The following is a 14,130-nucleotide window of genomic DNA, read 5'->3' as shown; positions in this document are numbered from 1 at the left end:
GAAGCAGCAGCCGCCGCCGCCGCCGCCGCCCGCGCCCCCCCCCGGGCCCCGGGCCCGTGGCCCCCCAGCAGCCGCCCCGGGCCGGGGCGGCGCCCCCGGAGGCGACGGACGAGGGCCGTCCGCGGGCCCGACTCCGCAGCCGCGACAGCTCGTGCGGCCGCCCCGGCACCCCGGGCGCCGCAAGCATCGCCAAGGGCAGCCCGAACGGCGAGTGCGGGCGCGGCGAGCCGCAGTGCAGCCCCGCGGGGCCTGAGGGCCCGGCGCGGGGGGCCAAGGTGTCGTTCTCGTGCCGCGGAGCGGCCGCGGGGCCCGCGCCCACCTCGGGCGCGGGGCCGGGGCCGGCGGACGAGGCTGGCAGCGAGGAGGCGGGCCCGGCGGGGGAGCCGCGCGGCAGCCAGGCCAGCTTCATGCAGCGCCAGTTCGGCGCGCTCCTGCAGCCGGGCGTCAACAAGTTCTCGCTGCGGATGTTCGGCAGCCAGAAGGCTGTGGAGCGCGAGCAGGAGCGCGTCAAGTCGGCGGGGGCCTGGATCATCCACCCGTACAGCGACTTCAGGTACAGCCACCGGGAGGGGCCGGCCGGCGCGGAGGGGGCACCGCGAGCGAACGCGCGCGGGGGCCGTCCTTGGCGCACCTCAGGGAGGGCGGGGCTGCGCGCCCCGTGGGTGACCTCGGGGCCCCTCGGTGACCTCGGGCGCGTCCGGGACCCGCCCGGTAATGGCCTGGGCGCGCGAGACTCCGCCCTTGGAGGGGCACTTGGGAAGCGCGCGCAGGCTCCTGCCGTGACCCCCTTGCGCCCCCTCCCACGCACCCTGACATCTCCCTCCCTGCGGGATGCGCGCGCGTCACGGCCGCGGGACCAGGGTCTGAGCGCGGAGGGGCGGAGAGGACGAATAGAGGGGAACGTGGGCGCCGGGGAGGCGGCAGAGCGGAAGGAAGGAGGAAGGAAGGGCGCCCGGGAAGGACGTGTCCGGGAGAAGCTGGCGGAGAAAGGGTTAAGGGAACAAGGCCCTCTCCTACCGTCGCCACCTGCGCACCACACCTCAGGGAGGCGCGTTCAGGGTCCCCGGGCCTGGGTACTGCGCGAGGACAGGGCGCTGAGCGTGTGGGGTCCCCAGGCTGCCTTTCTGAGCCGCAGCAGCCGGAGCCACTGGGTGGCGTGCCCCTGTGTCAATGGGTGTGTAGACGTTGATATGGATTAAGGCGGTTAATGCGTGGAAAGGCTCAGAGCAAGGCCCAGCGCAGGGTCACGGCCGAGTGTGTTTGTGGTTCTTGTTCCTGGGCGCGTGCCCTGTGGCCTGCAATTGTGAATCGTGCGTATCACTGCAGGCTGTGTGTGTGTGATCAGGAGCATGTGACTGCAGGGGGCGTGGGCCCTTGGGCCATGGGCCGAGTGATCTGGGGGGCAGGCGGGTCGCAAGGAGTGTGTCTGCGTGGTTGGTGTGCTGGGGAGAGATGGGGTGCGTGTGCATGGGGTGGGTGTACATCGGTGGACAGTCAGTACGAGCTGAGCTGTGTGCACAGTGTGTGTGTGTGTGTGTGTGTGTGTGTGTGTGTGTGTGTCTGTGAAGTTATGTATCCGTGAAGGAGGTGGTCAGTCGGGCTACAGAGAGAGGGTCTACACAGGGCCCGCCCAGCCTAGCTCTCAGGGCAGGCGCGGTTTCAGCACCACGGACAGCGCCGGAGGCTCTCCGGGGTGCTCTTGCTCAGGGATCTCCAGAGCTCGGAAAGGGGGGCTGTGGGATTCTCCCTTGTCTTGGCCCTTCTGCAGCTCCCGTGCTCGATGTCTCGGGAAACTGAGGCCCCAGGGGCACACAAGTCAGGGACAGACTGGGATTCCAACTCCTTACCCTTCAGACCTTTCCTGGGAGGTGAAGACAGCCTTGACCAGTGGCTTGAGTTCTCTGGGAGAGGCCAGGGGAGAGGGGACCTGGGGGGGTTCCAAATGGGGTGCATCTGGATGGTCCTGACCTGCACAGGGGCGCACCATTCCCTTGTAGGTGGTCCGGGCTGGGAGAGCTTGGGTCACTGTTTCAACTCATGTCCATGTGACCTGGCCAGCTGGCTGGGAAACGACATCAGGGACACAATGGGCAGGGGAAGGTGGCTGCAGAACGTAGCCATTGCCCTGGGTCTTCTCCAGCACATCTGCAGGCAGTGACTCCCCCTCCCACCCCTCCCGCAGTGGGTGGCCCTGGGGCACTTTTCAGTCTGGAGTGAGGGTGTGCCAGGGAGGAGCTGGGTTTCCTGATCCCTGTGCCATTCTGAGCACAGTCACCTGTGAGAATCTGGGCAGGCCACATGGTCTGAGCTGAGCAGATAAATTGTAAGATAGGGTTGAACAAGCAGGGTGGTGGCGAGTGTGTCCTGTGGAGCTAGGGGAGACCCTGTCAAATTGAGAGCTTAAGGTATTTCCAAGCTGGGATGCAGCGGACCCTCCACAGCCCCCCGTGTGCCCCTTCTAGGCCCTTCTGATTCAGTGCCGCAAGCTCCCTGAGTCCTCCTGGGCCAGGTGCTGTGGGAGCACCTTACTGGTATTGATTCAGTCCTCATGTTTGCTGTGACGTGAGTGCTGCCGCTCTTCACAGAAGGAGCACAGAGAGGAAAAACCACTTGCCCAACGCCACACAGCTAGTCAGGGCCAAACTGGGGGCCCCGTGTCCGTGCTTTCGACGGCCAGGCGGCCCAACCTCTGGCCCGGGCCAGGAAGACATGGGAGGAAGAAGGCATTCTGGGGATTGTTGGAGATATTGGGGCAGCCGAGGGTGGACTGTGGATCTTCACTCTGTTTCTATGTGTGTGTAAGTTTTTAGAAACTACTCACGGAGCAGTGGGGAGCGGCCTTTCTGGGCCTACTTCTCCACCCTAACCCCTTTTAAATCTGACCTGACTGTGCAGATGCCACGCCCTCTGGTGCCCATAGCCACACACTGTACAGGATTGGAAAGAGAAAGAGGTGCCCGGGGCGCCTGGGTGGCTCAGTCGTTGGGCGTCTGCCTTCGGCTCAGGTCATGGTCCCAGGGTCCTGGGATCGAGCCCCGCATCGGGCTCCCTGCTCCGCGAGAAGCCTGCTTCTCCCTCTCCCGCTCCCCCTGCTTGTGTTCCCTCTCTCGCTGGGTCTCTCTGTCAAAAAAAAAAAAAAGAGGTGCCCCCACCGGCCCCCAGTTTCTCTGCACAAGGCCGCGGTGTCTCCACCTGCTTGAGCACCGGCTCTGTTCCTGTGCAGGCTGGCCCAGCACACACCTGGCACTGACAACCGGACGATTAATGTCTGGTGAACTGGACCCTCCCCGCTGCGCCTCCTTGTGCCCAGGCCACATGGGGCTTCCAGAGGCGAGGGGCGTCTGCAGGGGCCTCGAGGAGGGGAGGCTCTTCACAAGTGGGAATGGGTGGGGAGGGTGTCCCGGGGAAAGGCCTGAAGGCAGGAGCCTGCTGTGTTCCCGGGCCAGGCCCCAGTGGTAGAGGGTATTTGGGGCCATCTGCTGCCAGCCCCTGTGACTGGGCTTGAGTCCCCTCTGGGCCTCCCTGCCTTGGTTTCCCCAAACGTGAGAGGTGGTGGCGTGAGCAAAAGGGGGTGTCTGACTTTCTCTGCCGCCTGGCCCCTCTCCCAGCTTCCCTGGAGTCACCAGCCTTTGCACGCGCTGCCCGCTTGCCCTCACATGCCCTCCTCCCCAGTTCTGACCCTTGGTCTCCCAGCTCACCCCTCTCCTCCCCTGGGCCCTCTTCCCCTCCCCCTCACATGTGTGGGCCCTGCCAGTCGTGTCACAAGCGGCCTTTTCCACTCCACTCAGCATGGCCTGCTTGCCTCTCAGCCCCTGCCGTGGGCACGAGGGCCCGTCGAGGCTGCTGTCCCTTCCTGGGGTCTGGAGTGTTTGTGGACTCGCTGAGGGGCACGCACGGGTCCCGAGCAGAGGCTGGTGGGTTGGTGACTCTCACCCCCGGGCCGCTTTGGACCGGCCCAATCCCTTCTGAGGCTGTCTCTTCACTCGGGAAACCGGGCCTGTGGGTAGCGCTGGTGCCGGCCTTGAGAAGGCCGCGGAGATGCTCCAGCTGCTTCCACGGCGGGAGCTGGTGGAGGACCAAGTTCAAGGGACAGAGAGAGTGGTCCAGCTGCGGAAGCCTTGATGTTCCTTCTGGGCACCCTGTAGTCCGCGCCCGAGTCGGGAAGGGCGCCAGAACCAGAAGTCGAGGAGGGGAGCGGCCACGGGGCCTGCGTGGAGGCCCACAGCCACGGCCAGCACCTCAGCGAGTGCCCAGGGCCTTGGCAGGGCCTTCTGCCCCTCCCCTCCAAAACAGTAAGAAACGAAATGCAGTTAATTCCTGCTCCCTTCCCCTGGACCAGCACTGATCTAGAGGCCAAGAGTCCTCGTCGCCCCAGACAGAGTTTGGGTGAGTGGCTTTGAACCCGTGCCCAAGTCTGTAAGTGCCTCTGAGGTCTGACTTGAGTCCCTCCTGCTGCTGTTGATTTTCAGTTCAATATTCCCCGACTGTCTACCGATGGGAGGCCTGGTGTGAGCGGAAAGAGATGAGTGGGTCCCTTTCCTGCCCCTCGGAGGCATTTAGACAAAGCCAGGACCAGTGGACGCTGACCTGTGTCTGTGTCACATCCCCTGGGACCCTGGGATCCCCAGGGAGACTGGGATGGTGGGGGGGGCCGGCTTGAAGAAACTGATGGGGCTGGAGGCCCCTGTCTCCCACCCCAGATGGCCCGGCAGATCCGCGGCAGATCAGTGTGGTGTGCTTTCTGCAAATCCCTGCATTAGCTCATGGAAATAAATCCTGCATTATCTGGGGTGTGGTGGGGACAGGGGCGGGACCAGGCTTTCCCTGGCTCCAGACCCAGCACGGAGGCTCGTGGGGTGGGTTAAGGACAGGGGACAAATCCATTTCCCCAGGGCCCACCTGGTAGGAGGAAGGAAGCTCCATGGTCCATGGGAAGGAACCAGCTGTGGCTGAGGTCCTCCTCCTCTCTGTAGGGGCTTCCCGACAGAATTTGGAATTTCTGGTCCCTGCTTTAAAAACTTCATGTCTTTGGGCGCCTGGGTGGCTCAGATGGTTAAGCGTCTGCCTTTGGCTCAGGTCATGATCCCAGGGTCCTGGGATCGAGCCCCACATTGGGCTCCCTGCTCCGCGGGAAGCCTGCTTCCCCCTCTCCCTCTGCCACTCCCCCTGCTTGTGCTCTCTCTCTCTCTCTCTGTGTCAAATAAAAAAAAAAATCTTAAAACAAAAACAAAAACGAAACAAAACTTCATGTCTTCAAGCCCCTGGCCTCAACATCATGGGGCCTTCACAGGACCAGGGGTCTGCTTGGGGTTGGGGGGGCACACCCTGCCTCGTTTCCCCCATCAAGAAGCCTATGCCAAATCCAGCCAGCCCAGGCCACCCCATCTCCCTCCTGGACGCTGCCTTCTGCCCCCTTCCTGACCTTCCCACTGCCGGCACCAGCTTCCCAGGATACACAGTTGTCCATCTTTCTGTCTCACTTAAAGCCTCCCAAGGCCCCACAGAGCCTGGCTCCCGCCCTCACCCATCTCCTCTCACCCCTGCTCTAGCACCAGGCCACCGGGCCGGCCGTGGAGGGGACATCCCACTGCAGCCACAAGACCTTTGCACTTGCTGCTTCCTCCACCTGGGGCGCAGGGTCCCCTGAACCCTGCCAAACAGCTACTTCCCCATCATCTGCCCAAGTACCACACCCTCTGAGAAGCCCTCCCCACCCACTCTGGCTAAGGGGTGACCCTCTGGAGCATCCCGTTCACTTATCTGTTTCTGTGGAATGCCTGTCTCCCCTATTCTGGGCTGGGGTGCCAGGGGAGAGCTGGGTCTGTGTGGTCACCAGGTGTCCTGGTGCCTGGTGTACTCCCTGCCCCCCACAGCCTGCCCTGTCTCGGGCTCACCCCCGAGGGCCCCCTTTCTTAATCCCCAACACTCGACTTGGATGTGTGACTCTTCATCGGAGGGCTCAGACTCTAATCCTCCATCCCCTGCTCGCCCTTAATCACAGACCTCGGCCCTAATCCCCTCAGATTTGCCCGATCTCTAATTCCTGGAGCTGGGATCCTGCGGGGTGGGGAGGGGTGGGGAGAGGGTGCCTTTGCTCGCCAGCCCCCATCTGACCCTGCCCCCCCTTGGTGCTGGTGGAGGCCGCTTGTCAGCCGTTGGAAGGGGCCCTGATCTCTGGCCTGGAGAAGTCTGGGCACCTGGCTTCCCTCACTCAGCTCTCACCGTGCCTTGGTTTCTCCGACTGAGCTGAGAGAAAGGAAGGACAACGGGTCCAGCAAGAACCGGGCCTGGGGTGGTGGCAGTGCCGGGACCCCCGCTGAAGGCCCGTGCCCACGCAGGTGTGTGGGGGTGCGCCTGGGACAGGGCTCTGGGACCCTCTCCCAGCTGCAGGCCCAGGCTGGGGTCACTGCCGTGGAGCCCTGCGCTCCCTGGGAGACTCTGTTGTCCCAGCGGCATCTCTCCGGGCTGAGCCTGCCTTCCTCTGTGAACAAGGCCGCTGCCCTCCCGGGGCCGCACTGGAGACACAACGGTAGGGGCCTGGGTGCTCCCACAGAAGCGAGGGCCCCAATGGGGCCTCAGTTATTTGTCAGGGAAGATTTTAAAATACGGGATTGAGTTATAGTCATTGAGGGCCCCGGGTGGCTGAAAGCTGACTGTGCACCAGGGGCCTGCTGGCTGCCCAGTGGGGCCCCTGTGGTCCCTGCACCCCAGTCATGCCTGGATGGCCCAACGAGGGAAGGGTCTGGGCAGACGAGGCACTGAGGCTCGGAGGAGAGAGATTAGTCCCAGGCCGTGCAGCGCAGGAGCAAGGTCAGGGTAGGCGTCGGGGTCTGGCCGGCGGGGGGGTCCTCTGCCCCGTCCTCAGGTTTCCCTTGGTAGGTGTGTGCGGGGTCCCTCTTCTTCCTCCTGCTCTCTTCCGGGGGGACTGGAGGGCTGCAGTGGACAAGGGCCAGGACTCTGGGCCCATGTGGGGGCCTCCTGGTTGGAGCAGGTGGGTCACCCTAGTGATGGCCCAGGGGTTGGGCCATTCTGCCCCAGAGCTGCCTCAGAGCCCCTCCCCAGCCCCCTGGCTCTGCTCCAACCCCTCATAAACCCAGCGGACACCAGCCAGCCTGGGAGAACGGGCTGCTCCAAGTGGCAGGGGCAGTGGTCATTCCCCAGGGACCAGGAGCTCTAGATGGGGCTCCAGCCTTCAGGAGGGTTAACCCTAACCCTAACCCTAAACAGGCAGGCAGAGGACGGTGCTAGGAGCAGCAGGCTGGGGTCTCCACTCTTTGCCCCCACTCCCTGGCAGGGTCACCTCACCGGTCTGTCAGTGCAGAAGTGTGATGCCTGCCCCTACCCCCACCCAAGAATAGGGGCGGGGGGCGCCTGGGTGGCTCAGCTGGTTGAGCATCTGCCTTCGGCTCAGGTCATGATCCCGGGGTCCTGGGATCGAGCCCCATGTCGGGCTCCCTGCTCAGCGGGGAGTCTGCTTCTCCCTCTGACCTTCCTCTCTCTCATGCTCTCTACCATTCTCTCTCTCTCTCAATAAATAAATTTTAAAAAATCTTAAAAAAATAAAATAAAATAAAATAAATCAAGGGAGAGAATGTCTGTGAAGGAGGCCCTCACACTCCAGCCATTTAGATTGTTTCTAGGCTCTCCCCGGTAGTTTCTAGTCTCCCCCTGCCCCGGTTTTTAGGCCTCCTGGTGGTTTCTCGTCCCCCCCACCCCATGGTTTCTAGGCCCTCTCGTGGTTTCTAGGCCCCCTGGCCTTCTCAGTTACTCTTTCCTGCTTCCTTTGTCCCAGGGCCTGTGCCCCGAAGTTGGGGAGGAGGGCAGGTCTCAGTTCACAGAGGGTGTGGGGTGGGATTAGAAGCTCGGCCACAGTGGAAGTGCTGGCGCAGCAGGCAGGTGGGGCCCCTCAATCCCGGATCCCATGCCTTGGCTAGATCCAGGCAAAGGAAGGGAACTGAATTTTGAGCAGTTATTGGGTTTTGCCCTTGATCCCCGCCCCCAGATCATGTGCATCCATTTCGTTCCCTCGAGGTCTTCCCCTGCATCCCCAGGCTCTCCCATCCCAGCCCGGGTCCTCACATCCACTCAGAGAGGGCCCCCCCCACCAGATGCGGGTGGGCCAGGTCCCTGGAGAGCCCTCAAAGGCTGCCACCCCCAGCTCCTCCCTGATGGAGGGGAGAGTGGGGGTCCCGGGGCCGTGGGACCTGCCCATGGTGACACCTGCCCGTAGGCAGAGAACTGGGTGTCAACCCAGGTCTGGCTGTTTCCACCAAGGTGTCAGACGTTGGGTGCCTTCCAGCATTTGGCTCTCGAAGACTGAGCTACTGTGAACATCTTGGTACAAATTGGTTTTTAATTTTTTTCCCTTCCTCTTGGACAGTTTCCTTGGGATCACTTCCCCGAAGTGGAATGCCTGGGTCACCCTGCACGCATGGTGTTAATAGCTCCTCTCTTGCAGTGCTGTCCAGAAAGGAGCCTGCTTCCAGTGGCTCCCAGAACAGGGAGCTCGCTGTGGCCCACCCAGCCAGGGCTGGATCTCATGGCTTCTCATTTATTTGTGCTCATTTGGGCGAATCCCCCACCCCTGGGAACCTTGGTCTCCTCCTCCATCCAGGAGGAGGAGCCAGGGAGTGGCAGCTTTTGAGGGTCCTCAGGGGCCCTGTCCTGCCCATGTGTGATCGAGCCTTCTCTAAATGCACGTCGGGCCCCCAGCCATGATGGGGGGGCACCGGGCCCACGGGAGAGCCCTGCACACACCTGCCTGGGGCTGACGTGGCTGGGGTGGGGGTTGCTCCCCACAGTGTTAAGTAAGGGCAAAATAAAATAAATGACTTTGTTCAGAATTCCAGACCCTCCTTTGCCTGAATCTAGACAGGGTGTGTGGGCTCAGACCCCGGATCTGGGGCATGTGCGCATCCCTGAGACACCCCCCCACCCCGTGGTTTCAGAGTTTTCCTTGTCTTGTTTTTTTTTATAGTGTCGATATATATAAAACATAGAGGTTGGCATTTAATCATTTACAAAGGTATAACTGAATGGCATTAAGTGCATTCACAATGTTGTGCAACCATCACCACCAGCCACGTCTGGAACTCTCTCACCCTAACCCAAACAAAAACTCTCCCTCCCCCACCTTCTCCCCTTCCCTGCTCCCCAGCCCCCGGCCCCCGCCAGCCCCCTTCCCGTCCGCGGATGAGCCTGTTCCGGACGTGTCACCCACGTGGACGCACACCCCGTGTGGCCTCCAGTGTCTGGTTCCCTCCCTGAGCGTCGTGGGCTCGGGGTCCGTGCCCGGGGCAGTGCGTGTGGGCTCCTGGCTCCTGTCCATGGCCGAGGGACGCTTCCGTGTGTGGGGGGCCGTGTGTATCCACGGACGCACTGAAGCTTCCACCTTTGGCTGTTGTGAGTTGTGATCCTGTGAACATGTTGTGTGGTTATCTGAGTTCTTGGGGTTCACACTTGGGGTGGATTTGCTGGGTCAGACAGTAATTCTGTTTACATTTTTAAAAAGATTTTATTTATTTATTTGAAAGAGAGAGAGAGCATGAGTGGCGGGAGGGGCAGAGGGAGAAGCAGGCTCTCCACCAAGCAGGGAGCTGGTCTCGGGGCTCGATCCCTGGGACCCCGGGATCATGACCCAAGCTGAAAGCAGATGCTTCACTGACTGAGCCACCCAGGCGCCCCTCTGTTTACATTTTTGAGGAACCAACAGAACAGTTTTCTTTTTTTTTTTTTTTAAGATTTTATTTACTTATTTGACAGAGACACAGCGAGGGAGGGAACACAAGCAGGGGGAGCGGGAGAGGGAGAAGCAGGGAGCCCGATGCGGGGCTCGATCCCAGGACCCCGGGATCATGACCTGAGCCGAAGGCAGACGCTTAACGACTGAGCCACCCAGGCGCCCAGGACAGTTTCCCTTCAGAGAAGCTTTGATTTGCGTGTTCTCGATGGCTCCGTGCTGGGCATCTGTCCGTGTGGGGCACCCATAGGTCCCCATGCTTTATTCAGAGCACCTGCCCAGCCACTGACTGATGCCCCTTGCATGGACAGGCCTTTCTCTGAGAGCACTTCCCAGGTGGAGTTTGGAATTGACCCCAGGGACTTGTATCTGCCTTGGGTGTATTTGGGAGTGGGATCAACCAGTCTTCACGTTTTCAGGTGAATCTGTCACGTTAAATGTCCTGCCCCTCAGCTCCTCGGGCAGCCCTGCAGCTCCTGGGGGGCCTTAGCCTCTTCCTCACGGCCTCCCACCCCCAAGGGTCCCCCTTCTCTGTGCTCACGCAGGGGCGCAGACGCTCCAGACAGAGCTGGGGTACTCCAGACCCTGCCTGCCCCGCGCCCCCAGCCCCTGCCCCCCCCCCCCCCCCCCCTCCCACCCCCCCCCCCCCCCCCCCGGGCTTTTCTCCCCCCCCCTTCCTCATCCAGAGTATTTTTTTGGCTCTAACCCCTTGTCTCACATATTGGACCTTTTCGGTCGTGGGAAACATGTAGCCAGTTTTGGGGCCATCTCTTGGGCTCTGCCACGTCTCCTGCTTCTTCCAGGAGAGAAGGTGGGAGCTGGGCCAGCAGGAGGGAGCCGGGCTGGGAGAGCCCAGCGGGCAGTGGGGTGCTGTCTGGGGGTGGGAGGGCTTCCTGGAGGTGGGGCACACACTAACTGTGACTCAAGGCCAAAGTCTTGGTTTTGTTGGAGGAGGCGAGGTCCGGGCTGGATTCTTGAAGGTGCAGGTGTGAGGTGGGGACGGCTAGCCTGGCAGAGGGCTGGGCGTGGGCAACGGCCTGGAGGCGTGACAGCCCACGCCTCGCCCCCAGGTTCTATTGGGACTTCACCATGTTGCTGTTCATGGTGGGAAACCTCATCATCATACCTGTGGGCATCACCTTCTTCAAGGACGAGACCACGGCCCCGTGGATCGTGTTCAACGTGGTCTCAGACACGTTCTTCCTCATGGACCTGGTGCTGAACTTCCGCACGGGCATCGTGATTGAGGACAACACGGAGATCATCCTGGACCCCGAGAAGATCAAGAAGAAGTACCTGCGCACGTGGTTCGTGGTGGACTTCGTGTCCTCCATCCCCGTGGACTACATCTTCCTCATCGTGGAGAAGGGCATCGACTCCGAGGTTTACAAGACGGCGCGCGCCCTGCGCATCGTGCGCTTCACCAAGATCCTTAGCCTCCTGCGGCTGCTGCGCCTGTCGCGCCTCATCCGCTACATCCACCAGTGGGAGGAGGTGCGCGCGCGCGAGGTCGCGGGGCGGGGCGGAGGGCGCCAGTGTGGGCAGGTGCGCCCGCCAAGGGGGGGTCTTGGGGGCGCTGCGAGGGCCTGGGGCAGAGCCCCGCGGGGCGGGAGAGACAGGCGCGGAGTCCGGGGGGGGGGCGGGGTCCGCGGGGCGGGTCACGTGACGCATTCGCGCCCCTTCCCTTCATTGTGCCCTGTAAGAGGAGGAACCACAGCCCCCTCGGCTCCCAGGAGCGACATCACAGCCCCTCTCCCCGAAGTCGGGACCCGCTCAGCACTGAGAGTCACCCGACTCCTGCCACCCATGTCCTCCAGCCCGTGCCCGGCGATGTCGCCCCCCCCACCCCACCCCCACGTTTTCAAGGCTGCCCAAGTCTCCTAGGGCGGAGGCGGGTGGGGTCGGGGCCTGGGGAAGAGGCGGCGGGCCTGGGAGAGGGGAGCGGGCGGCCGACCCGGGCCACGCTCTCGTCTACGGCATTTTGCTAACCTCAAGGGCAGCGGGGGCGGCTGGGGCGCGCGGTGAGGCGGGGGCGCCTGCGGCAGCTTTTGGGGCCGTGGGTCTCTCCTGGGCGCTCCGCCCTCCTCCTGCCCCTGCACCGGAGAAGCGGCGGCTGGAGGGGACCCTCACGCCCCGCCCCGCCCCGCCCCGCAGATCTTCCACATGACCTACGACCTGGCGAGCGCGGTCATGCGCATCTGCAACCTCATCAGCATGATGCTGCTGCTGTGTCACTGGGACGGGTGTCTGCAGTTCCTGGTGCCCATGCTGCAGGACTTCCCGCGCAACTGCTGGGTCTCCATCAACGGCATGGTGGTGAGCAGGAGGGTGCGCGGCCCGGCGGGGAAACCGAGGCCCGGGAGTGCGCGGTCCCTGCAGACCCCATTCAGCGCCCGCTCGGGGTGCTCCCGCGACTTGGAGCCTTTCGGACTCTGGCCGTGGAGAGGGGGGTCCTTGGCCGCAGGAACGTGACAACCACACCTCCTGTCACCCAGAGATAATGTCATCTGCTTACAGTGTTCTGATTGATTCCGTGTTTTATTTCCATACATTTATTTAAGAGGCAGCTTTATTGTGTCCTAAAACGAGAAAACAGTGTCATGGGCCATTAGAAATCAGAACCACAGAGGCAGGACCCAAGCACCTGTTGATTCCTGGCTGAGATGCTGCCTGTTAGCAGGAGCAAGTCTGGGGGGCCAGACTCAGGCCTAGAAGTTCAGCAGGTCTGGGGGGATGGGTCTGGGGTCAAGGGACTCCCTGGGGGCCCTGAGCCCCCTCCCCCCCCCCCCCCCCCATGGCCTTGCAGAACCACTCGTGGAGCGAGCTCTACTCCTTCGCACTCTTCAAGGCCATGAGCCATATGCTGTGCATCGGGTACGGGCGGCAGGCCCCGGAGAGCATGACGGACATCTGGCTGACGATGCTGAGCATGATCGTGGGTGCCACTTGCTACGCCATGTTCATTGGCCACGCCACTGCCCTCATCCAGTCTCTGGACTCCTCACGGCGCCAGTACCAGGAGAAGGTCTGAGGGGGAAGGCACGCTCTGGAGGTCTGGGGGGTTCACTCCGCCGTCCCCCAGCTTCCTGCGCTGTGCTTAGGACAGGGGCCAGCAGGGAGTGTGGGGGCTGAGGACCCTAGAGAGGTCTGTGGCTGTGATTAGCAGGAGCAGGTCCCCAAGATGGCGAGGGGGAGGGGAGGGACGGGTGGACGGGGGCACAAGCTGAGCAGAAGGTGAGAGTCAGGGGGTCCAAACAGAGCAAAGCCAGTCCGTGGGGCATCAGAGAGCTCCATGGGGGCTGGGGGCGCTGGAGTGGGGCTGTCTAGGGGGCAGGGCTCACCTCGGGGTCTCTGGGCCAGCTTGGGAGGGGCTAGGGCAGGAAAGGCACGGGGAAGAGTCTAAAAGTCCTGGGGTCGCTCGAGGACATGCTCAGGGGCTGGGCCCACAGAGGAGGCCTCTGGGGGAGCAAGGAGGTCTGGCCCCTCGGACCTGGCCTCTGGGTGGGGACAGCCTCCACAGGGCTAGTCCTAGGGCTGGGAGGCCGGGAAGGCCAAGGGGGCAGTGGCCCCAGGTGCTGGCCCTCCTGGACAGCGCCCCATCTGTCCTGCACTGCTACCTAGTGGCCAGTCCTGGCTGGGCCACCCCCACTGCCGTCGCCCCCAGCAGTGCCAGCCGGGTCAGCCGGGTCAGCTGGGCCTGGTGCCAGGCACCCCGGCTGTCCGGAAGCCACGGTCCTCACACCCAGACATGAGCTGGTGCTGCCACCCACCCCGCATCACGGGTTCCGCTGAGCTCAGGGCAGCTGTGTCCGGGCGGAGCAGGGGCGGAAACGGGGCTGGGGCACCCTTGGGAGCACCATCCTGGGGACAGCAGGGCCTGGCACCCCCGCTGGTGCCCACATCCCTGCTCTGCTCAGGAGGGGCTGAGCCGGTAGTTTCTGGAAAGATCATTGGGGAGGGGAGCCTCTGGGGTGTGGCCCAGGATGTTGGGGGCCCTCGGGGGTCTAGTCCAACCAACTGTAAGGGCCTAGAGTCAAGCTGTCCACCCAGTTTTAAGGGGTAGGGCTGCCAGCTAAAATTCAGGACACAGGGAATAACTCTTCTCAGGATAAGCTTGTCCCAGACATTGCACGGGACATCTGTAACTATTTTTGCTGTTTATTTAAAATTCAGATTTAAGGAGGTCCCTTGTGTCTGTTGTCATTGTTGTCAAAGCTGGCAGCCCAGCCTGGGCTGAAGCAGGGTCCCCGGAGCCAGCAGCTGCTGACCCGGCCCCCCACCCCCTCCCCGTTGTGCAGTCCAAGCAGGTGGAACGGGGTCCCCGGAGCCGGCAGCCGCTGACCCGGGCCCCCCCGCCCCGTTGTGCAGCCCGAGCAGGTGGAGCGGGGTCC

The 14,130-nt window shown here is 62.8% G+C and overlaps 1 protein-coding gene across 1 annotated transcript in view; it reads left to right on the top strand.

Moving 5' to 3' along the window:
• Positions 1 to 14,130, top strand: part of HCN2 (hyperpolarization activated cyclic nucleotide gated potassium and sodium channel 2) — a 24,413-nt gene that overhangs the window by 2,881 nt on the left and 7,402 nt on the right. Inside the window, 5 exon segments of the mRNA XM_073887229.1 lie at positions 5 to 34; positions 36 to 553; positions 10,810 to 11,233; positions 11,894 to 12,055; positions 12,546 to 12,764. Coding sequence (XP_073743330.1) covers positions 5 to 34; positions 36 to 553; positions 10,810 to 11,233; positions 11,894 to 12,055; positions 12,546 to 12,764 — 1,353 coding nt within the window.

Source organism: Callorhinus ursinus, unplaced genomic scaffold (genome assembly GCF_003265705.2).
Source record: "Callorhinus ursinus isolate GAN/ISIS: 27379988/994484 unplaced genomic scaffold, GSC_fseal_2.0 scaffold77, whole genome shotgun sequence".
In the NCBI taxonomy this organism is placed as follows: Eukaryota; Metazoa; Chordata; class Mammalia; order Carnivora; family Otariidae; genus Callorhinus; species Callorhinus ursinus.
Note: the sequence above shows the minus strand (reverse complement) of the source record. Positions and strands in the feature narration are given on the sequence as shown.